We start from the raw sequence: 26,992 nt of genomic DNA on the forward strand, positions 1-26,992 counted from the left end.
ATTAAAATTACCGAAACAAAAACACAAATCGACAGTAATAAACTAACTTGTATAAAGTCAGAGGAGTTCCGATAGAGACAATCAAGAGTTGTCTACCCTGCTGGCAGTGGTCCGCTTTATGGATATCCATTATTCATTTTTAAATATCCATAAATCATTTATGGATATCCATAAATAAGTCATTGCTATATAAAAATGAATTATGGATATTTGAAATGAATTATGGATATCCATAAATAGGGACTTTCACCCCCTTTGGCTTGCAATAGAGAACTGGAAAACGGACCGTGTTCGGGATCGGCGTATGATATTTCACCCTCTCCAGAATACGTTAAGCTTTTGATTGAATCAGATTTGGTGCGGCTATGGCGGACCTGTACGAGCCTGATCTCGGTGCAGCGTATTATCGCTCTAACGACCCCATTAAGAATCTCAATATCAGGTGATTAGAAAAATATTTGATTTTTAACTATTCCGCCAGGAATTGGTGTTAATTGATCAGCAATATGTGTTTGTATTGTTGTTTATATCATGTCGACAGTCATCTTCAGCTCATTGTTTACATTGGCTACAATACAGTAACTTGTTACTTGCATCTTTTATTTCAGACCCGCCTATTTTTGTTAAAATGTATTTTAAGTGCATAATGCTGCTGATTCTCCTCAAGATGTCGCTTTATTTATGTGTGTATGGATTGAAGGTTTGCTTTTTTTTTTGTCTGTTAAGGTTCATGACCAGACTTCCCGTAAATATACATGTACAAAATGAGATATTTATTTACCCCAGAACACCCATTTAGTCCCATCTAGGTGTTTTATTCCGTCTGTATAAACACTTGTCAAAATTTCGTACTGTTGACCCGCCATTACATCAATGTAACAAAAAACATGTATTACTGTACATGTAGTGTTTACAGACTGTTCGAGAATGATAAAAGTGAGTGCGGTTAAACCTTGTGTATATACATGGGGACACACACTCCAGGGAGATACGTACGTTTTATTTCCCTGGCTTGCACGGCTCTTTCTCGGCCACTTGATGCATTATGGCTAATCACAGGCACTGTTATAAACATGAGGTATAATGATATAGAAAGGTGCCTAGCAGAGCTGGAGTTGCGCTCAGAATACGTTGACAGATGGAGACATCACAACATTTGTAATAGGAGAGGAAAAAGACAACGACCAGAACGGGACTCGAACCCAGGACCTCCAAACTCTAGACAGACACTCTAACCATTTGAGCTACCTGGCCACCGGCATTCAGCCAAGTCAAGATCTACTACGTGTACTGTGGCTGGGAGAATCTTAAACTGGGTGGTTGTACAAAGGAAGAATGAGAATTGGTAACAGTCTTTCAAAGAAGGGATGGGCCTGAAGGAGAGTAGATGGTTTTAACGAATACGACTTTCTGATGGATTTAAATTATTATAGTAGAGGTGGGGATGGCAGCTCTTCTATGAACAGTTTCCTATATGACGATGAATTGGTCTCTAAGGCGCCATTCGGCAGTGAAGACCAGTGGAGTGTCTGAAGCATGTCCGATACTGGTATGTTCCTGGTGTTGTACCTATTGCAGATGTATCTGGCAGTGTGTCTCTGGAAAATTTCTTCTTTTGATATGGATCCAGAGATGTTTGGGTCCCAAAGAGTGCAGTCGTGTTCTAATTTTGATGTGGAACCAGAGATGTGGGGGTCTCAAAGTGGTCATCATGCAACCATCTTGGATTTTGTTACAATTGAAGTTTGTTTTCGCTTTTTCTTAAAAAGTACATGAGGGTTATTCCTCAAACTTCATGTGTAGGTTCCCATTGGTCATAATTTGTGCCAGTTCAATTTAGATTTTTGATCAGAAAAGCAAAATGGTTGACATGTGGCCATCTTCGATTTTGAGAATTGAGAAGTTTGTTATCGCTAGTTCTTTGGTGAAGAAAAATGAAAGACTGAAGGGATGTTTTTAAAACGTAGTGAGTAGGTTCCACTTGGTCCCTAGTTTTGCCAATTCAATTTAAGTTTTTGATAATCTGACAGGCGGCCATCTTTGATTTTGAGAATTGAAGTTTGTTTATCGCTATTTCTTGAAAAGAACTGAAGGGATGTTTCTCAAACTTCACATGTAGGTCCCACTTGTTGTTGTTATCAGATCATTAAAAGGAAAAGCAGAGAGAAGACTAGTCTGACATAGAACAAATAAGGATCATTCAATGATGGGGGCCAAGATCCCTCTGGGATATATCTTGTATAAGATTTACAAATATGTATAGCGACTAAACTGGAGGTTTTACTTTTCATAATCCTCATCAATGATCGGTTAAATTTTTTCAGCTAATTTTTTGTATAGTTTTCAACCAACATCCCACCACTACATACTATGGTTAATGAAAATTAGGATAAAGTACGTAGTGTACTGTTCATATGAAAATGAAAAAAACAAATAATTTCAACTTTTTTTCCAGAGTCAAATTGGAAAAGGTGACCTCATCTAGTATTATACCTCAGCAAACAGAGGAAAAAGAAAATCAAAATGTTGAAATGCAAAGCCTGGCTGATGAAGTTCAGAAAGATGAGGAGGAAAGAGTTTTTCATTGGCAGGAAAAAGTTTTCTGTCTGGTAATTATAGACATCATGAATGAACTCGGGGGGGGAAATATTTAAAGAATGCAGATTGGCAGAAAGTGTTTTGAGGCTTTGCATGTACACATATCTATAAACCAGTTAACATCAGGGATTTTCCTACAATAGAAATAGGACCCATTCCCCTAAAACAATCTAGTGAAAATTCCCAATTTGCCACTGAAAAATTCCTAATTTTGAAGTCACTTTTGAATGATTAAGCATGTTTTATGTACAAAGACCTAAATCAAGGCAAATTTGAAAAATAAAAACAGCTACAGATAACAAAATTAAATGAAAAATAATATACACAATTGTAAAAGTAATATCCGTCAAAGAAAAACTGAAATATATATTAATTTCATTATTTTTTGTTTTTCCCAATTTAACATTTTGTCGCATATAGATTCCCTATTCGATGGACCCTGGACCCAGTTGAAAAATTGTAGGAATATCTCTGATGTTCAAACTGTCTCATACATGTAAAAACCTAAACTTAAATAGATGTTTTCAATGATCGCTTGTGAGCGATGCAAGCCTAGTAAGCCTTTTTTTTTCATAATGCTTTTTTTTATGATTCTGGACAGATTCTATTTGTGAGGTTTAAATTAAGCTTGGTGTAGGGCCAATTCCATGTTGTACTAACATAATTCTAGTAATTAAGAAAATAGAATACTTTCAAGTTATACTTAAACCTTGTTGACTTTCAGAGAGAAACCGAGCTGTACAGCAATGAGGCTAGCTGTGAAGGAGTCATGGAAAAGAAATACAACAAAGATGTCACAGAAATTCTGTAATTAACCTTTCATCTTTTCAAAATGACGATTTATATGTTTATAATGACCTTTGATCTCTTTTAACAACATTTGATATGTTTTAATGGCTTTTGATCTTTTTAATGTCCTTAGTCAGTTTTAATTGCCTTTGGGTTTTTTTTTAATGACTTTTGATCCTTCATAATGACTTTTGATCTGTTTTAATGACTTTTGATCTGTTTTAACAACTTTTGATCTGTTTTAATGACTTTTGATCTGTTTTAACGACTTTTGATCTGTTTTAATGGCTTTTGCAATGTCCTTTAATCAGTTTTAATTACCTTTGGGTTTTTTAATGACTTTTGAATTATGACATATCACCCATGTAAATTACACAGATATACAGTTTACTTATTGATAAAACTATCCTCACTAAGGACATCCTATACTGTGACATATCTGTTCAGTAAAACTTGTTATACTGTCACCATTTTCACTTTAAAAATCAATGTAATTTGTAAATTTTGCAATCAGTGTACTGGTGTGTGTCAGGGTTATTTCACTTGTATGTATTATCTAAATGGTCTTATTTTTACTTAATCGATTGAATATATAAAAAAAAATGTGAAAAAACTTTCATTTTTTTATTTGCAGGGAGAAAGGGAAGCCTAACAACCGTCTATTTTCATATGTTGATCATGACAAATTCAGTCAGAGTAGTGAGGTAAGTTTAATTTAAAAGCTAGAGAACAGATTGTCACTCAACACATGGGTTAGATAAAACAGGATGTCACACAACATAGGGGTCAGATTAGACAGATTGTCACACAACATAGGGGTCAGATTAGACAGGATGTCACACAACATAGGGGTCGATCAGATTAGACAGAATGTCACACAACATAGGGGTCAGATTAGACAGATTGCCACACAACATAGGGGTCAGATTAGACAGAATACCACAACATAGGGGTCAGATTAGACAGATTGTCACACAACATAGGGGTCAGATTAGACAGATTGTCACACAACATAGGGGTCAGATTAGACAGATTGTCACACAACATAGGGGTCAGATTAGACAGAATGTCACACAACATAGGGGTCAGATTAGACAGATTGTCACACAACATAGGGGTCAGATTAGACAGATTGTCACACAACATAGGGGTCAGATTAGACAGATTGTCACACAACATAGAGGTCAGATTAGACAGATTGTCACACAACATAGGGGTCAGATTAGACAGATTGTCACACAACATAGGGGTCAGATTAGACAGATTGTCACACAACATAGGGGTCAGATTAGACAGATTGTCACACAACATAGAGGTCAGATTAGACAGATTGTCACACAACATAGGGGTCAGATTAGACAGATTGTCACACAACATAGGGGTCAGATTAGACAGATTGTCACACAACATAGGGGTCAGATTAGACAGATTGTCACACAACATAGGGGTCAGATTAGACAGATTGTCACACAACATAGAGGTCAGATTAGACAGAATGTCACACAACATAGGGGTCAGATTAGACAGATTGTCACACAACATAGGGGTCAGATTAGACAGAATGCCACACAACATAGAGGTCAGATTAGACAGATTGTCACAACATAGGGGTCAGATTAGACAGGATGTCACACAACATAGAGGTCAGATTAGACAGAATGCCACACAACATAGGGGTCAGATTAGACAGGATGTCACACAACATAGAGGTCAGATTAGACAGAATGCCACACAACATAGAGGTCAGATTAGACAGATTGTCACACAGCATAGGGGTCAGATTGTAGAATTCTTCCGAAAAAATGTACATTATCTATATACATATAATATGTGTATTTTCACTTTTTTTTAGTCAGTTCAGTACTTAACTACATCAGCCAATGAGAAGCCGTCCTTTCTTACCGAAAAAATGGCCAATCTACGAAGAAGGAAAGTCGGGGGTGGCAAGAAAGATGATAACAGGTAAGGTGATATATTATTTAGAATGTCGACTGTAAGCTAAGATTTCTAAATAAATTATTTACGAAGCTAGATTTAAGATAATTCAACAGTTAAAGAATACAGGATTTTGTTTGAAACTGCAGTCTGTATGTAAAAAATTATCTGATAAAATGTTCATAAATATCTTTTACAGGAAATTATCAGAAACCTCAGTCAGAGTCAACAAAGAAAAGTTTTATTTGTTTCTTTGACTTGCTGATATAATTAGAGCTAAATAATTTTTAGAAATACTTATATCACAGAAGTACTCGTCATAATTTACTGTGGATTGACCACATGCATACTGTCTACCATTTTACGTATTTTATGCCCTTTGTAGATGTTTTTTCTTTTTAATTCATGACTTGTAGGTTTTGTACAAAAATGAAATTACAAACATGTAAAATGTTGTGATTTTTTTTTTAATTCAGTAAATTATCTGAAGAAATGATATGTGAAGTAGACTGAAAATGTCCATAAGCATTTTATGTTATTTGAAATCGCATGTACACATACCGGGTAGTACATGGTATTCCATTTGTCAAAATGATTTAAAACTGACATTGGTGACACCCTAATATATGTAATAATATACATATATATTTCCGGAAGCTGTAACAGCACGCATGCGCAATTAGGCAAGTGTAACACTAATGCCTTGATCTCATGCGGCAGTCACTGACCAACTGGCCATATAAAATACGATCTGACTGTGAAAACTACCGGGGTACTCTTATTTATTGTCTGCACTGTAGATTTATCCATTACACATGTTAATTCATTGATATAAAAGTTGTGACCAGCACAACGACTGCAGACTTGTTTCCGTACTGTATACAAAATGGCAGCCTGTGTTACATTACGTAGCAGTCAGCTTACTAGTCAATCTTGTTATAATTGAGCTTAATTAGCTTTGTATGTTCGTTGACATATACCACACGAGATCATACCTGCGTGAAAATCACAAGGTAATTGAGGGTAGGATTAATTATTTTGTTGGTACAACAGCGTAGATGGGACCTAGATGGGACCGCTACAATTTGCAAGCTGACTAGGCCTGTGGCGGTATAATGTAAACAACCTGTCAATCCAATGTGTCAAATCTCACCGGTGATTCCAATTAAATGTGGTACATTGTAAATAAGCTTTCATAAGTTACAAATTCCTATCATCTTATGCTTTAGAATTTATCTACCGCTCAGTTGAAAATTAAAAAAAAAAAAATTGTTAATTTTTTTTTTTTTTTGAAAATGAACCTCAAAAACGTACCTGCGCACTATACGCGAGTGCACACTATACCCGAATATTTACGGTATTATGTTAAATTCATCTGACACCACCTATAGATGGCTGTAGGACTTCCGTGAACTAGTTATCAAACGAAGGGATCATAGCCTCCATTATTCCATATTTGGAGGCAAGATGGCGAAATGTTAGATTGTGTACTCACTATTATACATAAACAAAACAATATTGTTCTTACTTTGTCTCCTAGATTATGTAACTGTTCCATGTTCTATGTCTGTATGTGATCGAGGGTATGTGATCGTTTGTAATTTACTTGTGTCTTGATAAAGTAGCAGATAGCCTCAAAAATTTGACAATTTATTTGTCTGTACTGTCATTATTACTTCACTGATCATATTAATTTCATATGTACAAGATTTAACTTATAAGCCTCAAGTTACTGTAAATCACTTATATTAGCGTGGGGTATATTTTTGTGTTAATACACAAAGAGATTCAATCAAGAATTCAAGTCCTTCCCGATTATTTGTATGAAAATGACACCTTCAGATGACGGCCAAGCTATCAGTTACTGATAAAACAGTTTATAACTCTAATAGCTCATCTCTAGCAAATTTAAAGTCATTTTTACTTCAGTGGTCGCGAAATCATGTATTCTCGAATTTGTCTGAAAAGGTGTTGCAGATGTATTTAAACAAAATAAGTCATTTTTGTGCTGAGGCTATATGGTGCAGATGGCAATTCACAGTTTTTGTACAATATTTGTTCCGATAAATGTACCCTCATTACCATACATCCTCGTTTTTCCCCAATTTCTCCCCTGAAGTCCACAATTAGGAAATGTCTATTTAAGTTTCCATGGCGACCAGCAAACTTGAAAAATTATGTGCTATTTTCAACATCGTCTCTTTGAAAGATGTGAGGCCATATGGGAGCTTATCGGAGTAAATACAGTATCTGTAAAATATTATATCGTACTTTCATTAGTTTCCATAGCAACATGAAGAAATTTCAATTGTTTGTACCTTTTTCAGAAGAAACAAGGCCTTCAGGTAAACTTACTTTGTAGATATTGTGTTTTCAGCACCAAAGTTCCTCGACACTTCTGTTTCTCCCTTTTATTTATTGGTGTCTTATTTCCCTGTTCTGTCTTTTCCGTTGCACTTTCTATTCGCACGTCAAAATTTTGGAGTATTATTGCATGGCGTCGTCTGTCCATCTAGCAGAATATTTTGTTTGTACAGAGATCTCCTCCTAACAGTTTTTATACGTCCGTCAAAATTTGATTGGAGTATTATGGTATGGCATCGTCCGGCCATTCAGCCATTTGATGCTTCCATAATCCATGTCATTTTGATGGGCGTATATTGTTCCACTTTGCAGTTCTCTTGTTCTCTCTGTTATTTTTCTTCCATGAAAGTTTGTGTTTCCTGTTCATTGTTTTATTAAAATTATTTTCTGCCTTTTAATTTCACCCGTGAAAAATAACTCATATGCCCCATACTGCTTTTCTATTCCTACATTATGTATATGTAACTGTTCTCTGTTGAATTCCTAATTAATCTTTTTAATATGATATATCATTGTATACATTTGCTTTAAAACTACTCCTCCAACATGCCTAAATGGATTTGACCAAATTTGGTCTGAAACATAACGGGGGGGGGGGGGGGGGGGGGTCCAATTTTTTAGTAATTGAAAATGGTGCATCCCCAAGAAGCCCCTTAGCGGAATATAGGGAGTGTTGTTTAACTCAAAGTTGTACATCACCCAGAGTTCAGGGCCTTAAAACATATTTCAATCAAATTAGGTCTGAAACATCATTGGTAGGACACCAGTGGCCTGGAGGTGAGGCTCCAGAGGGGAAATTAGGGAGTATTACTTAAAAGCATGCCAGACGATTGCACAATTTTCAACCATAATTGATCTTAAATAATAAAGCCTTGAAATGGGAAATAAGCTGATTTTTCTTTTCATTTAAATACTGCTCCTCATAAAGGCATGAGATGATTTTAGCCAAATGACATTTAAAGCCAAAAAAAAAAAAAAATCCAATACATGTATAGTACTGACAAGTTGAACTTTAAATATTGTGAGGTTTTACTGGACAAATTGGCAGCTATGTCCTGGTCTTGGGAGGGTTGAAAATGAAATTATTTCACCTTTAACTTGATATAGAGGTGAATTACATGCCATTATGTTACGTTTGTTCCCACTCCACTACTAATCCAGTACCTTATCTTGATACGCAAGTCACTTCAGGCCCCTTGTGCCTCTTGCTTATTATTGATGTTTCATATGATAGATAAATACATTTTGTACTACATTACGTACTTTAATAGTGTGTTTTATAAATGACTTTTCTATAATTATTATAGTTCTTGTAAATAAGTAAGAAAACATTCACAACCCTGAAATATATTGCTAAAACTAACGAAAGTGAAAATTTCCAAAATCAGTGCGGAAAAAAATGTTACCAATGATGTTTACACCTGATGCATATTAATTAATATGAAGTTGTGTACAAGTGTTAATAATACACTATGTGTATATATGTGAGTAGGTGTATATAAGTATATGTGTGTGTTTATATAGGAAAATACAGTCAAAACCTGCCTTAGTGACCACCTTGATTAAGAGACCACCTGTCATATGTGACCGTATTTCCCCCTTAATACTATTAACTGTGTTAGTTACCAGAACCTGCACTAAGAGACCACCTGTCGTATGTGACCTTTTTATTGTCTCCCTTGTAAGGTCACATATGACAGGTTTGACTGTATGTGTGTATATGTAATACATATATGTATATGTGGGTAATGTATGTATGTGTATAATGTTTGTGTGTAGTGTATGTACATTTTTGTATGTGTGTAATGAATGTGTGTGTAATGTATGTATGTGTGTAATGTATGTATGTGTTTGTAATGCATGTATGTTTAGTTATGACAAGAAAATACAAATGTACATGATTATAAGATATTAACAAAGACACAGAGTACAAATTATTGTGAATTACAGAAGGAATGAAAGAAGAACAAATGAAAAGAAAGTAAACGAGAAAATAAACAAAAATATGCTTTCTGTGTGAAGTAGCAGGCTGTTGAGGGGAGTGAACCCAAGACTCCTGAGGGGGCAATATAATGATATTTCAATCCTTAAAATACTGTTTTTATTACAGGGTGAGAAGCTAGTGTGACCCCTAGGGTTCCACACCAACCAAAGCTGCTTATACGTCTAAAACTGGGGATACTAATGGCCCTCACAATCTTATGAATGCCACATTGTAAGGGTATTTTACTGGTAAATTAAATTCTAACTCTTCATCATTGACATTTTTTGCAGAGAAGTCGGTTTCGTGCCGAAAATAAACACTGTTGATTATAATCCGTCGGAGGAGTTACGCAACAGAAATCACATCATGGCTGCTCCGATGCAGGTGCATTACATCATGGCTGACCTCAGTCGCAGAGAAGAGTAAGTTAGACTCATCATATCTAATTCAAATTCTTCTGTAAAAGCTCCAAAGACAGTGGTTGGGTGGCACAGTGGTAACATATTTTGTTCAAAGTAAATTGAATATTCTGTAAAATTTAAGATATGCCTTATCCACGGAAGGACTTATTTTTGAACAACATCTTATTTGTGGACAATGGTTTATTTGTGGACAAGATCTTAATTGTGGACAAGGGCTTATTTGTGGACAAGGGCTTATTTGTGGAAAAGGTCTTATTTGTGGACAAGGGCTTATTTGTGGACAAGATCTAGGTTGTGGACAAGGATTTATTTGTGGACAAGGGTTTATTTATGGACAGGAGCTTATTTGTGGACAAATATGGTAACTCCTGTAAAACATGTTTTGATAGTGTATACTTCTTTTTGTGTAATATTTCAACTTTGACCTGTGACCTTTGAGCTCTTTTATTTGACCTTGACATTTGTGTTACTGCAGGGGCAGTGGAACTCTTCAAGAAGAGGCAGTGTTGTGTATGATACAAATGGATGCCAATGGCGTAATATGCATGCGTCCCGACTTCAGCAAAGGCAAGAAACCTTACGTCGTGGAAAATAATATCAAAGGAGGTAAGTGTGATGATGTTAAGTTTAAATAAAGTACAATCTGCCTAAACTGGACCGAAATGATCTTGTTCCTGATGCAATAGGACTCTACTGTAATACAAAAGTGTAATGATGGTTATGTGTACCAAGGTATGTATGTTATTACAGTAAAATACATTCTGCTGAAATCACAGTAAAATATATTAGTTGTAATTACTTTAAAATACATTCAGTTGTAATTACAGTTAAATACATTAGGTTGTAATTACAATAAAATACATTAAGTTGTAATTACAGTTAAATACATTAACTTGTAATTACAATAAAATACATTCAGTTGTAATTACAGTTAAATACATTAACTTGTAATTACAATAAAATACATTCAGTTGTAATTACAGTTAAATACATTCATTTGTAATTACAATAAGATACATTGAGCTGAAATTGCAGTAAAATACATTAAGTTGTAAATACAGTAAAATACATTGTTACTGGTTGTGTTGAGTTGCCTTACTTTTTAAACAAGGAAATGAATTCTTCTACCAGCTGACTAAATCAGATAATTTGTCACTCTATTTGAAGAAAATAAATCAAAATATTTTATTTCTGATGTCCGTTAATGTATCGAGGTACATTGTTGTTTACCGTAATTGTGTAATGTTTATTTTCAGATGTTTTTGAATACACAATACAACACAGTTCAAAGATCATGAATAGGTAATATATATGTAGATGAAGAATCAACCTACTGACTTCAGACAACAGAGCTACTATTACTGTCTAAAGTATACCCTCGTTCATTAGTGCAGCCTTGGGTCAGTCATGTTGACCATTATAACTTTGATCTTCATCATAACATGATCGTAATCATCAGACATAACATTGACCTTCATCATAACTTTGACCTTCATCATAGCATTGACCTTCATCATTACTGTGACCTTCATCATTATTTTGACCTTCATCATAACCTTTAATTCATCATAACATTCACTTAAATCGTCATGACTCTGACCTTGATCATAACCTTGAATTCATCATGACATTGACCTTTATCATAACTTTGACATTTATCATAACTTTGACCTTTATCATAACTTTGACCTTTATCATAACATTGACCTTTAACATAACCTTGAATTCAATTATATAACATTGACCTTCATCATAAACTTGAATTCATCATAGTATTGATTTTCATTATAATCTTGATCTTCACAATAACTTTTACCCTTTCAATAACTGGTCTTTCACCATAGTAATACCATTGACCTTTGCCATGACCTTAACCTTCAATAACCTTTGACCACTAACTATTGCAGACAGGAACAGGACAAGGAGCTGAAGATGTATCGTGAGGTTTACAGTCGCCACTCAGACTTCCTACAGGCGTGCGTTGGTGAGGATTTTGAATTGGTGAGTCTTCAACAATGTTTTCTCATTAATCTTTTTTTTTTTTTTTTTTAAATTTAAAACAAAAGTCACAAATCTAAATACTTGTTACAGTATCAATTTATTTTTTTTAGTTTAGAGAACATAATTTTGTTTCTAAAACTTGTTGAGTTCTGTTTGTGATGCGACTTCACTTCCACAAAAGATGGAATGTATGGTCAATGCTTTGTTAATAAAATTATCTGCTGTTAGACGTTTGTGTACCAGACTGAACGACACTGTGATTCTGACGATGTGTAAAGTTTGTGATTCTATCTATTTATAGCCACCCCTGAATGTTCTTAGGCTATTGGTTTATGGAGAGATGGGTAAGTACGTTTTTCTTATTTTAAGAATATGCAGTTAGAGTTAATTTCATTATGAAAAAAAAATAAAATTTGAGAATAATTTATGTGAGAAAATAGTGTTTTTTTGAAGCTATGTACTTCATAATAGTTAAATAATAGTGAAGTATGTAGTTGTTGTTCGATTTTCTGATGTTTTTGCGACTTATCTCCTTTATCAGACCATGACCAGTGAAGCTTATGTGCACTGATGTGTGAAGTGTACATTATGCATCAAGTATGATGACTCGTGTTATTTGTCGTTACAGAATGTGCCCGGGACTTTGAGTATGACGATCTGTACCTACATTTCCTTGTAGACTTACCAAAACGTAAGTTATCTAAAACATGTCCTTATTTTAAAGAAAATGTTCATTGCATCGGGTTGCATTATGTAGTAAGATTTCATCTGTGAGTTTGTGTCCATCATAACCTTGTGTACAAGTTTACCTATGATCCCCTGGAAATTTAATACATGTAGACGTTTTCATTATTCTTGTCCCGATTTTCAAAATGGCTATCAGCAGCCATTTTGGATTATGACATATAAGATTTTTTACTGCTGTTTCTCAATTCATAGGAATTCTTAAAATTTTAGGGGTAGGGTCTCTACGGATCCATGATCTATTTAAAATTTTGGATGTTGTAGGTGGCTTTCTTTCAACTTTTTGAATTATGACCTGGAGATTGTTAAAACCTTTTCTTAAAAAGTGCTTGAAGGATAAATGTTTAAACTTGTGAAATTTACCCTTGATCTCAAGTTGTGCTCATTTAATTTTCAGTCTGATTCAGAATAACTGGCAGGTGGCCATCTTGGATTTTGACAGCTGAAATATGTCATTGCTTTTTCTGAGCACTACTAAAACCAGGATATTTCTGAAACTCAATGTGTAGGTTCCCCTTGGTCCCTATTTGTGCCCATTCAATTTTCAGACTGATTAGAAAATTCAAATGGTTGACAAGTGGCTATCTGAAGTGATCTTGGATTTTGGACAGTTGAAGATTGTATCACAGCATGGGGTTCTACACGTGATTATATTTTGGTTGTCATTGGCTAATTATGTAAAAGGGCAAAGGTCATATTTGGCAAATTTCAAAATAAAAAAGCTGGTGCACAAGATATTGCATAAACACTTGGAGAGATTCATTTTACTGTTGAGGGGGGATGGGGTATATCTATGTGAGCCCCTGGACAGATTTATTTTACTGATGAGGGGGGATGGGGTATATCTATGTGAATCCCTGGACAGATTTATTTTACTGTTGAGGGGGGATGGGGTATATCTATGTGAGCCCCCCTGGACAGATTTATTTTACTGTTGAGGGGGGGATGGGGGTATATCAATGTGAGCCCCTGGACAGATTTATTTTACTGTTGAGGGGGGATGGGGTATATCTATGTGAGCCCCCCTGGACAGATTTATTATACTGTTGAGGGGGGATAGGGGTATCTATATGAGCCCCTAGACAGATTTATTTTACTGTTGAGGGGGGGATGGGGGTATATCTATGTGAACCCCTGGACAGATTTATTTTACTGTTGAGGGGGGATGGGGTATATCTATGTGAGCCCCTGGACAGATTTATTTTACTGTTGAGGGGGGATGGGGTATATCTATGTGAGCCCCTGGACAGATTTATTTTACTGTTGAGGGGGGATGGGGTATATCTATGTGAGCCCCTGGACAGATTTATTTTACTGTTGAGGGGGGATTGTGTATATCTATGTGAACCCCTGGACAGATTTATTTTACTGTTGAGGGGGGATGGGGTATATCAATGTGAACCCCCTGGACAGATTTATTTTACTGTTGAGGGGGGATGGGGTATATCTATGTAAGCCCCTGGACAGATTTATTTTACTGTTGAGGGGGGATGGGGTATATCTATGTGAGCCCCTGGACAGATTCATTTTACTGTGGAGCGGGGATGGGGTATATCTATGTATATATGTGAGGCTCTGTTCACCTTGATTCTATTTATATTTATTTGTGATTTGGAGGGACGGGGGATGACAATAAATATTTATTATTTTGAGTGTTATATACTGTTATACCACAGCAACATAGCCTTCTCAAAACGGTTCACAAATTATTATCTGTAGTAATTGAGTCTTAAGCAACCACCCAATGTCTTTCTCAACTCCCTGGGGAGCATACAGCAGAGTAAAGTATCTTGTTCAAGGATACAACACAGAGCCTGTATCGGGACTCGAACTAGCGAGCCGACCATTCCGTCACGGAGCTCTGCGTCCTTACACTAGACCACTGTGCTTCCAAATGTGATACCATGCTTCACTTTATGTACTTTTAAAATAGCTTTTGTTTTACCTGCAGACTGGACGGCTGACCGGTCACAACAGTTATCCTGGGTAACACAGACATGTAGGACAAAGGTCGAAGGTCGGGTAAGTGATCAACATCTAGCGGTCACTCTTGTCCAGTCATTTTTGTAGGATTTCATCAGGAATCAAAAAATGGCTTTCAGTATTCATTTTTTGAATAATTTGTAGTTTTGTAAAAATCAGTGAATTATATAAATAAAAAGATTTTTATACAATCTGCAATATTACTTTGGTATTTTTATAAATAAAAAATTTTCAAAAAAAGATATGAAATTGTGTATTTTGATAAAAAAGTTGGTTTTTATTAATAGTTTTTTTTTATTTCAGAAAAATATATGTATACATTCAGGTATGATTTTAATAACAGTTTTTGTTTATGATCTTTCAGGATAACGTCTCATACTTCAGCTTCCCATTTAACTTTGAATTGTTCTACAAAGACACTTCCATAAGAGATGAAGATAAAGGTAATGAGAATTTTATTGGAAATGATTTTGAATTTTTATAATTTAATTTAGTTTTCCGACACAGTGCTTCAGTATCTCATTATGTAGAGCATCAGACCAAATCAACCTCAAGTTAAGTCAACTTTTTCCTTTAGACAACTTCTTCTAAAAAAAACAGAAAGTCTAGAATCATAACATTTTGCTGGTAAGTTCCTGGGATAGAGCCCTACAAAGTTCCTGGGATAGAGGGATAGAGCCCAACAAAGTTCCTGGGATAGAGGGATAGAGCCCTACAAAGTTCCTGGGATAGAGGGATAGAGCCCTACAAAGTTCCTGGGATAGAGGGATAGAGCCCTACAAAGTTCCTGGGATAGAGGGATAGAGCCCAACAAAGTTCCTGGGATAGAGGGATAGAGCCCTACAAAGTTCCTGGGATAGAGCCCTACAAAGTTCCTGAGATAGAGCCCTACAAAGTTCCTGGGATAGAGCCCTACAAAGTTCCTGGGATAGAGCCCTACAAAGTTCCTGGGATAGAGCCCTACAAAGTTCCTGGGATAGAGGGATAGAGCCCTACAAAGTTCCTGGGATAGAGCCCTACAAAGTTCCTGGGATAGAGGGATAGAGCCCAACAAAGTTCCTGAGATAGAGGGATAGAGCCCAACAAAGTTCCTGGGATAGAGGGATAGAGCCCTACAAAGTTCCTGGGATAGAGCCCTACAAAGTTCCTGGGATAGAGGGATAGAGCCCAACAAAGTTCCTGAGATAGAGGGATAGAGCCCAACAAAGTTCCTGGGATAGAGGGATAGAGCCCTACAAAGTTCCTGGGATAGAGCCCTACAAAGTTCCTGGGATAGAGGGATAGAGCCCAACAAAGTTCCTGGGATAGAGGGATAGAGCCCTACAAAGTTCCTGGGATAGAGGGATAGAGCCCAACAAAGTTCCTGGGATAGAGGGATAGAGCCCAACAAAGTTCCTGGGATAGAGCCCTACAAAGTTCCTGGGATAGAGCCCTACAAAGTTCCTGGGATAGAGGGATAGAGCCCAACAAAGTTCCTGGGATAGAGGGATAGAGCCCAACAAAGTTCCTGGGATAGAGCCCTACAAAGTTCCTGGGATAGAGGGATAGAGCCCTACAAAGTTCCTGGGATAGAGGGATAGAGCCCAACAAAGTTCCTGGGATAGAGGGATAGAGCCCTACAAAGTTCCTGGGATAGAGGGATAGAGCCCAACAAAGTTCCTGGGATAGAGCCCTACAAAGTTCCTGGGATAGAGCCCTACAAAGTTCCTGGGATAGAGGGATAGAGCCCAACAAAGTTCCTGGGATAGAGGGATAGAGCCCAACAAAGTTCCTGGGATAGAGGGATAGAGCCCTACAAAGTTCCTGGGATAGAGGGATAGAGCCCAACAAAGTTCCTGGGATAGAGCCCTACAAAGTTCCTGGGATAGAGCCCTACAAAGTTCCTGGGATAGAGGGATAGAGCCCAACAAAGTTCCTGGGATAGAGGGATAGAGCCCTACAAAGTTCCTGGGATAGAGGGATAGAGCCCTACAAAGTTCCTGGGATAGAGGGATAGAGCCCAACAAAGTTCCTGGGATAGAGGGATAGAGCCCTACAAAGTTCCTGGGATAGAGGGATAGAGCCCAACAAAGTTCCTGGGATAGAGGGATAGAGCCCAACAAAGTTCCTGGGATAGAGGGATAGAGCCCTTCAAAGTTCCTGGGATAGAGGGATAGAGCCCAACAAAATTCCTGGGATAGAGGGATAGAGCCCTACAAAGTTCCTGGGATAGAGGGATAGAGCCCAACAAAGTTCCTGGGATAGAGGGATAGAGCCCTACAAAGTTCCTGGGATAGAGGGATAGAGCCCAACAAAGTTCCTGGGATAGAGCCCTACAAAGTTCCTGGGAAAGAGCCCTACAAAGTTCCTGGGATAGAGGGATAGAGCCCAACAAAGTTCCTGGGATAGAGGGATAGAGCCCAACAAAGTTCCTGGGATAGAGGGATAGAGCCCTACAAAGTTCCTGGGATAGAGGGATAGAGCCCTACAAAGTTCCTGGGATAGAGCCCTACAAAGTTCCTGGGATAGAGCCCTACAAAGTTCCTGGGATAGAGCCCTACAAAGTTCATGGGATAGAGCCCTACAAAGTTCCTGGGATAGAGGGATAGAGCCCTACAAAGTTCCTGGGATAGAGCCCTACAAAGTTCCTGGGATAGAGGGATAGAGCCCTACAAAGTTCCTGAGATAGAGGGATAGAGCCCTACAAAGTTCCTGGGATAGAGGGATAGAGCCCTACAAAGTTCCTGGGATAGAGGGATAGAGCCCTACAAAGTTCCTGAGATAGAGGGATAGAGCCCTACAAAGTTCCTGGGATAGAGGGATAGAGCCCTACAAAGTTCCTGAGATAGAGGGATAGAGCCCTACAAAGTTCCTGAGATAGAGCCCAACAAAGTTCCTGAGATAGAGGGATAGAGCCCTACAAAGTTCCTGAGATAGAGGGATAGAGCCCAACAAAGTTCCTGGGATAGAGGGATAGAGCTCAACAAAGTTCCTGGGATAGAGGGATAGAGCCCTACAAAGTTCCTGGGATAGAGGGATAGAGCCCAACAAAGTTCCTGGGATAGAGGGATAGAGCCCAACAAAGTTCCTGGGATAGAGCCCTACAAAGTTCCTGGGATAGAGCCCTACAAAGTTCCTGGGATAGAGGGATAGAGCCCAACAAAGTTCCTGGGATAGAGGGATAGAGCCCAACAAAGTTCCTGGGATAGAGCCCTACAAAGTTCCTGGGATAGAGGGATAGAGCCCTACAAAGTTCCTGGGATAGAGGGATAGAGCCCAACAAAGTTCCTGGGATAGAGGGATAGAGCCCTACAAAGTTCCTGGGATAGAGGGATAGAGCCCAACAAAGTTCCTGGGATAGAGCCCTACAAAGTTCCTGGGATAGAGGGATAGAGCCCTACAAAGTTCCTGGGATAGAGGGATAGAGCCCAACAAAGTTCCTGGGATAGAGGGATAGAGCCCAACAAAGTTCCTGGGATAGAGGGATAGAGCCCTACAAAGTTCCTGGGATAGAGGGATAGAGCCCAACAAAGTTCCTGGGATAGAGCCCTACAAAGTTCCTGGGATAGAGCCCTACAAAGTTCCTGGGATAGAGGGATAGAGCCCAACAAAGTTCCTGGGATAGAGGGATAGAGCCCTACAAAGTTCCTGGGATAGAGGGATAGAGCCCTACAAAGTTCCTGGGATAGAGGGATAGAGCCCAACAAAGTTCCTGGGATAGAGGGATAGAGCCCTACAAAGTTCCTGGGATAGAGGGATAGAGCCCAACAAAGTTCCTGGGATAGAGGGATAGAGCCCAACAAAGTTCCTGGGATAGAGGGATAGAGCCCTTCAAAGTTCCTGGGATAGAGGGATAGAGCCCAACAAAGTTCCTGGGATAGAGGGATAGAGCCCTACAAAGTTCCTGGGATAGAGGGATAGAGCCCAACAAAGTTCCTGGGATAGAGGGATAGAGCCCAACAAAGTTCCTGGGATAGAGCCCTACAAAGTTCCTGGGATAGAGCCCTACAAAGTTCCTGGGATAGAGGGATAGAGCCCAACAAAGTTCCTGGGATAGAGGGATAGAGCCCAACAAAGTTCCTGGGATAGAGCCCTACAAAGTTCCTGGGATAGAGGGATAGAGCCCTACAAAGTTCCTGGGATAGAGGGATAGAGCCCAACAAAGTTCCTGGGATAGAGGGATAGAGCCCTACAAAGTTCCTGGGATAGAGGGATAGAGCCCAACAAAGTTCCTGGGATAGAGCCCTACAAAGTTCCTGGGATAGAGCCCTACAAAGTTCCTGGGATAGAGGGATAGAGCCCAACAAAGTTCCTGGGATAGAGGGATAGAGCCCAACAAAGTTCCTGGGATAGAGGGATAGAGCCCTACAAAGTTCCTGGGATAGAGGGATAGAGCCCAACAAAGTTCCTGGGATAGAGCCCTACAAAGTTCCTGGGATAGAGCCCTACAAAGTTCCTGGGATAGAGGGATAGAGCCCAACAAAGTTCCTGGGATAGAGGGATAGAGCCCTACAAAGTTCCTGGGATAGAGGGATAGAGCCCTACAAAGTTCCTGGGATAGAGGGATAGAGCCCAACAAAGTTCCTGGGATAGAGGGATAGAGCCCTACAAAGTTCCTGGGATAGAGGGATAGAGCCCAACAAAGTTCCTGGGATAGAGGGATAGAGCCCAACAAAGTTCCTGGGATAGAGGGATAGAGCCCTTCAAAGTTCCTGGGATAGAGGGATAGAGCCCAACAAAGTTCCTGGGATAGAGGGATAGAGCCCTACAAAGTTCCTGGGATAGAGGGATAGAGCCCAACAAAGTTCCTGGGATAGAGGGATAGAGCCCTACAAAGTTCCTGGGATAGAGGGATAGAGCCCAACAAAGTTCCTGGGATAGAGGGATAGAGCCCTACAAAGTTCCTGGGATAGAGGGATAGAGCCCAACAAAGTTCCTGGGATAGAGGGATAGAGCCCTACAAAGTTCCTGGGATAGAGGGATAGAGCCCAACAAAGTTCCTGGGATAGAGCCCTACAAAGTTCCTGGGAAAGAGCCCTACAAAGTTCCTGGGATAGAGGGATAGAGCCCAACAAAGTTCCTGGGATAGAGGGATAGAGCCCAACAAAGTTCCTGGGATAGAGCCCTACAAAGTTCCTGGGATAGAGGGATAGAGCCCTACAAAGTTCCTGGGATAGAGGGATAGAGCCCAACAAAGTTCCTGGGATAGAGGGATAGAGCCCTACAAAGTTCCTGGGATAGAGGGATAGAGCCCTACAAAGTTCCTGGGATAGAGGGATAGAGCCCAACAAAGTTCCTGGGATAGAGGGATAGAGCCCAACAAAGTTCCTGGGATAGAGGGATAGAGCCCTACAAAGTTCCTGGGATAGAGGGATAGAGCCCAACAAAGTTCCTGGGATAGAGCCCTACAAAGTTCCTGGGAAAGAGCCCTACAAAGTTCCTGGGATAGAGGGATAGAGCCCAACAAAGTTCCTGGGATAGAGGGATAGAGCCCAACAAAGTTCCTGGGATAGAGCCCTACAAAGTTCCTGGGATAGAGGGATAGAGCCCTACAAAGTTCCTGGGATAGAGGGATAGAGCCCAACAAAGTTCCTGGGATAGAGGGATAGAGCCCTACAAAGTTCCTGGGATAGAGGGATAGAGCCCAACAAAGTTCCTGGGATAGAGGGATAGAGCCCTACAAAGTTCCTGGGATAGAGGGATAGAGCCCAACAAAGTTCCTGGGATAGAGGGATAGAGCCCTACAAAGTTCCTGGGATAGAGGGATAGAGCCCAACAAAGTTCCTGGGATAGAGGGATAGAGCCCTACAAAGTTCCTGGGATAGAGGGATAGAGCCCAACAAAGTTCCTGGGATAGAGCCCTACAAAGTTCCTGGGAAAGAGCCCTACAAAGTTCCTGGGATAGAGGGATAGAGCCCAACAAAGTTCCTGGGATAGAGGGATAGAGCCCAACAAAGTTCCTGGGATAGAGCCCTACAAAGTTCCTGGGATAAAGGGATAGAGCCCTACAAAGTTCCTGGGATAGAGGGATAGAGCCCAACAAAGTTCCTGGGATAGAGGGATAGAGCCCTACAAAGTTCCTGGGATAGAGGGATAGAGCCCAACAAAGTTCCTGGGATAGAGGGATAGAGCCCTACAAAGTTCCTGGGATAGAGGGATAGAGCCCTACAAAGTTCCTGGGATAGAGGGATAGAGCCCAACAAAGTTCCTGGGATAGAGGGATAGAGCCCTACAAAGTTCCTGGGATAGAGGGATAGAGCCCTACAAAGTTCCTGGGATAGAGGGATAGAGCCAAACAAAGTTCCTGGGATAGAGGGATAGAGCCCAACAAAGTTCCTGGGATAGAGGGATAGAGCCCAACAAAGTTCCTGAGATAGAGCCCAACAAAGTTCCTGAGATAGAGGGATAGAGCCCTACAAAGTTCCTGGGATAGAGGGATAGAGCCCAACAAAGTTCCTGGGATAGAGCCCTACAAAGTTCCTGGGATAGAGGGATAGAGCCCAACAAAGTTCCTGGGATAGAGGGATAGAGCCCAACAAAGTTCCTGGGATAGAGGGATAGAGCCCTACAAAGTTCCTGGGATAGAGCCCTACAAAGTTCCTGGGATAGAGGGATAGAGCCCAACAAAGTTCCTGGGATAGAGGGATAGAGCCCTACAAAGTTCCTGGGATAGAGGGATAGAGCCCAACAAAGTTCCTGGGATAGAGGGATAGAGCCCAACAAAGTTCCTGGGATAGAGGGATAGAGCCCAACAAAGTTCCTGGGATAGAGGGATAGAGCCCAACAAAGTTCCTGGGATAGAGGGATAGAGCCCTACAAAGTTCCTGGGATAGAGGGATAGAGCCCAACAAAGTTCCTGGGATAGAGGGATAGAGTCCAACAAAGTTCCTGGGATAGAGCCCTACAAAGTTCCTGGGATAGAGAGATAGAGCCCTACAAAGTTCCTGAGATAGAGCCCTACAAAGTTCCTGGGATAGAGGGATAGAGCCCTACAAAGTTCCTGGGATAGAGCCCTACAAAGTTCCTGGGATAGAGCCCTACAAAGTTCCTGGGATAGAGGGATAGAGCCCAACAAAGTTCCTGAGATAGAGGGATAGAGCCCAACAAAGTTCCTGAGATAGAGGGATAGAGCCCTACAAAGTTCCTGGGATAGAGCCCAACAAAGTTCCTGGGATAGAGGGATAGAGCCCTTCAAAGTTCCTGGGATAGAGGGATAGAGCCCTACAAAGTTCCTGGGATAGAGGGATAGAGCCCTACAAAGTTCCTGGGATAGAGGGATAGAGCCCAACAAAGTTCCTGGGATAGAGGGATAGAGCCCTACAAAGTTCCTGGGATAGAGGGATAGAGCCCAACAAAGTTCCTGGGATAGAGGGATAGAGCCTAACAAAGTTCCTGGGATAGAGGGATAGAGCCCTTCAAAGTTCCTGGGATAGAGGGATAGAGCCCAACAAAGTTCCTGGGATAGAGGGATAGAGCCCTACAAAGTTCCTGGGATAGAGGGATAGAGCCCAACAAAGTTCCTGGGATAGAGGGATAGAGCCCTACAAAGTTCCTGGGATAGAGGGATAGAGCCCAACAAAGTTCCTGGGATAGAGCCCTACAAAGTTCCTGGGATAGAGCCCTACAAAGTTCCTGGGATAGAGCCCAACAAAGTTCCTGGGATAGAGGGATAGAGCCCTACAAAGTTCCTGGGATAGAGCCCTACAAAGTTCCTGAGATAGAGCCCTACAAAGTTCCTGGGATAGAGGGATAGAGCCCTACAAAGTTCCTGGGATAGAGCCCTACAAAGTTCCTGAAAAGAAATGACCTTGACCTGCACTCAAGGCCACAGGGTCAGATTTGTTAAAACATTAGAACTTCTTCTAATTAAGTGAAAGGCTTAAAATCAAGATATTTGGTTGGTAGATTCCTGGGATGAAGACCAACAAAATTTGCAAAAAAGAAATGGTCATGACTGTTATTTAAAGGCAGAGAATCATCGATGAAGTGAACACCAGATGAGCAATGCTGGCCCATTGGGCCTCTTTATGAAATTATAAGAAATCTCTTACATTTTTCTCTGTTATCAAACTGAAAATGATTTTGATGAATAGTTGTGAATTCGGAATGTGATTTGATAATATTAAAATATAGATTACTGATTTGTTTGTTTGTTTGCCCATATGCCTGGATATTTGCTTGTTTGTTTGCTGGGTTTACTGCCCCGTGAACAGCCAGGGTCTTTTGAGGCGGGGTCTAATTGTAGTAGTTGGTAAATACCTTACTGAACAGCATATGGGAGGTCTGTCGAATGCCATCCAGAGCAATTAGGGCAAAGTGTCTTGCCTAAAGACACAACCACGACAGCACAGGCCAGCCTGTTTCTCAGCTTACCAAGAAACACAAACCGACACGGGTAGGGAGCGTCGAACCACACACCTCAGATCTTTACCTGAGGTGACGTGGCTGGCGCTCTAACTGGCTGAGCTATGGCGGCAAGGTTACTGACAAGAACGAGTAATGTTCATTGCTTAAAACACTTTCAACAGAACAAATTGAAATGGAAGTTAGTTGAAAAGTTGACATCATAAGCCTACTTGTGTTTACAATTTTGTTTTACAGAGCCTCTTCCTCACTTTCCTATCATCATGGTGGAGGTTCTGTCTCTGGACAGGTGGAACAGATTCCGGACCGAAGGATACACATACATATCAATCCCTACTCATCCAGGTAAATAGCTCACTTACTCATCCAGGTAAATGGCTTACTGACTCATCCGGGTAAATAGCTTACTGACTCATCTAGGTAAATAGCTCACTGACTCATCCAGGTAAATAGCTTACTGTCTCATCCAGGTAAATAGGTCACTGTCTCATCCAGGTAAATAGCTTACTGTCTTATCCAGGTAAATAGCTTACTGTCTCATCCAGGTAAATAGCTCACTGTCTCATCCAGGTAAATAGCTCACTGACTCATCCAGGTAAATAGCTTACTGTCTCATCCAGGTAAATAGCTTACTGTCTCATCCAGGTAAATAGGTCACTGTCTCATCCAGGTAAATAGCTTACTGTCTTATCCAGGTAAATAGCTTACTGACTCATCCATGTAAATAGCTTACTGACTCATCTAGGTAAATAGCTCACTGTCTCATCCAGGTAAATAGCTTACTGTCTCATCCAGGTAAATAGCTTACTGTCTCATCCAGGTAAATAGCTCACTGACTCATCCAGGTAAATAGCTCACTGTCTCATCCAGGTAAATAGCTCACTGTCTCATCCAGGTAAATAGCTTACTGTCTCATCCAGGTAAATAGCTCACTGTCTCATCCAGGTAAATAGCTCACTGTCTCATCCAGGTAAATAGCTCACTGTCTCATCCAGGTAAATAGCTCACTGTCTCATCCAGGTAAATAGCTTTCTGTCTCATCCAGGTAAATAGCTTACTGCCTCATCCAGGTAAATAGCTTTCTATCTCATCCAGGTAAATAGTTCACTGTCTCATCCAGGTAAATAGCTCACTGCCTCATCCAGGTAAATAGCTCACTGCCTCATCCAGGTAAATAGCTCACTGTCTCATCCAGGTAAATAGCTTTCTATCTCATCCAGGTAAATAGCTCACTGTCTCATCCAGGTAAATAGCTCACTGCCTCATCCAGGTAAATAGCTCACTGTCTCATCCAGGTAAATAGCTCACTGCCTCATCCAGGTAAATAGCTTTCTATCTCATCCAGGTAAATAGCTCACTGTCTCATCCAGGTAAATAGCTCACTGCCTCATCCAGGTAAATAGCTCACTGCCTCATCCAGGTAAATAGCTTTCTATCTCATCCAGGTAAATAGCTCACTGTCTCATCCAGGTAAATAGCTCACTGCCTCATCCAGGTAAATAGCTCACTGTCTCATCCAGGTAAATAGCTTTCTATCTCATCCAGGTAAATAGCTCACTGTCTCATCCAGGTAAATAGCTCACTGTCTCATCCAGGTAAATAGCTCACTGTCTCATCCAGGTAAATAGCTCTCTGTCTCATCCAGGTAAATAGCTCACTGTCTCATCCAGGTAAATAGCTTTCTGTCTCATCCAGGTAAATAGCTCACTGTCTCATCCAGGTAAATATCTCAGTCTCATCCAGGTAAACAGCTCAATATCTTATTCAGGTAAATAGCTCATTGTCTCATCCAGGTAAATATCCCACTCAATCTCAGCCAGATAGATATCCCACTCAATCTTATCCAGGCAGATATCCCACTCAAGGTCACTCAATATTAATCATTCACTCTGACCTTTGTCAATATTGCAGGTACATACAGAGAGAATGCTCGATGTTGGAGGCCCATTGGGAAGTCGGCCGCAGCAGAACTACGCAGATTTTTCATCGGGGGTTCACCCGAACTTGAAGACATCACTTATACAGCCATCCCATCTACTTTTCAGGTAACTTAGACTAGTAGCGCCACCTATATTACAGGTAACTTAGACTAGTAGCGCCACCTATATTACATTGGCGTTATGATACTTAGTTGATGTTTTAATATTATATATAAAAAAAAAAAATTCTGTTGAACCTTTCTTTATGATGTGTTCGAAAAAACCAAAAAATGTAAAATTGCACCCTTATATTAGACATGATTTGTTTGACAATATATGAATACCATTAATTTTGAATAAAACATTCATTCATTCATTCATTCATTCATTCATTCATTTTCAGGGGTCACACTTGAGTAAGTACGGGTTCCGGACAGAATCCACAGGAACAATCAGTACCAAGCTTAATGTCATCCTACAATCGCAGTAAGTAATATACATTATTTTTTCATTTCTTTTTCAATCGTACTCCCTATCGGCTTTGGAGTAGTTGTCAATGCATCAGACTATTGGACTTGGTGAAAACCAGAGATGTACAGTCTGTCTTTTTGTTGGGCTTATCGCCCCCATGAACAGCCAGGGTCATTATGAGGCGGGTCTCCTTGTAGTAGCTGGTGGCTACCTCACTAAACAACGTATTTAGGTTTTTGAGAATAAGTGATTTTACGAAATTTGATATTTGTTCTGCAATGTATACAGTGTGTTTGCAGAGCCATACTATCAACTGGAGGTTTTGGGTTGGTTTTGGAAAAAATGCTGAAATTCATTCATTTTTGGAGTTTGCTCAAAACTTACCACATAGCATTCACTGTAATTTTGGTATTATTTTTGATGCTTCAAATAATATTTGTGTTTGGTCATTATTTTAAAACAAACAAAAAATCAACTGTCAGTATTATTTCTGAAATCAAGTGACTTAAGACCCTTTGGGCCTCTTGTTCAGGAGGCTTGAGATCACAGCCTGTGTCCTTGAGATACTAATCCCAATAGCATGTCATGGGCCTTCGAAGTATGGTATCTAACTTAATGTGGTAGTCACCAGCTGCTACAATGATATCATATTTCGGGCTTTTAATTACAAAGAGTTTTTCACTAATTACGTTAATTGTTCTCTTTGGTTTAGGAATGAAAACATTTTAATCTCTGATTTTTTTTTTACCACAGAGCATTCATGGAAAAGAAAGCCAACAAAAAAACATTAGGAAATCTTCTGGATAACTTAGGGTAAGTCTTGTTGTTGTTGTTGTAAGTTGTTGATTTGATCAAAAATAAAATTTTGTGAGATAGCAGTGATGATTATCAACATTATTCAGGTTATTTTCTCTTTAAAGCTGTCTGTGTCATGTCTATAGCCCGTACCCTCTTGCACCTGGGTTCAGCAATTTAACATGAAGTTTTTAGGTCACCTGAGACAAAGACTTGAGTGACCTATTCTAATCACCTTTTATCCACCATCGTCCATCCATAAATAATTGACATTTTCGACTTCTTCTCAGAAACCCTAAACCAATTTCAATGAAATTTTACAGAAACCTTCCATGGCCAAAAGTCAACCAAAAGTATTAATTATATGATCCTAACCCCCCGGGGAACTGAGGGGCGGGGCAAAAAGTGGTCAAATTGACTGAAATTTCAAAAAATTTCTTCTCAAAACTCAGTAAAGGTAGAATCAAATATTCTTCATAGATGAAAGGGTCTTAAGGTGCTTTACCAAAGTTATGAATTTTATGACCCTGGTGTCTCACGTTGAATGGTATGCAAATTTTGGCCAGACTGACCACCTAAGGCTGATGGGCAGGGAGGGTCAAAAAGGGTCAATACTGATTCACATGCAATGTTTTTATATAACC

General features: G+C 39.7%; 1 protein-coding gene across 2 annotated transcripts; it reads left to right on the forward strand.

Annotated features, from left to right (window-relative positions):
- Positions 1-318: 318 nt before the first annotated feature.
- Positions 319-26,366, forward strand: LOC117321198 (Meckel syndrome type 1 protein-like; the record flags this gene model as incomplete). Of its 2 annotated transcripts, XM_033875664.1 has the most annotated exon segments (18): positions 319-442; positions 2,456-2,609; positions 3,323-3,405; positions 4,022-4,091; positions 5,240-5,349; positions 7,650-7,667; positions 9,961-10,092; positions 10,568-10,698; positions 11,349-11,394; positions 12,000-12,093; positions 12,395-12,437; positions 12,722-12,784; positions 14,789-14,859; positions 15,185-15,263; positions 23,401-23,508; positions 25,075-25,208; positions 25,486-25,568; positions 26,307-26,366. In XM_033875664.1, coding segments are annotated over 18 exon segments (1,556 nt in total), but the record flags the coding sequence as incomplete, so codon positions are not given.
- Between the last annotated feature and the right edge of the window lie 626 nt (positions 26,367-26,992).

Source organism: Pecten maximus, unplaced genomic scaffold (assembly GCF_902652985.1).
Source record: "Pecten maximus unplaced genomic scaffold, xPecMax1.1, whole genome shotgun sequence".
NCBI lineage: Eukaryota > Metazoa > Mollusca > Bivalvia > Pectinida > Pectinidae > Pecten > Pecten maximus.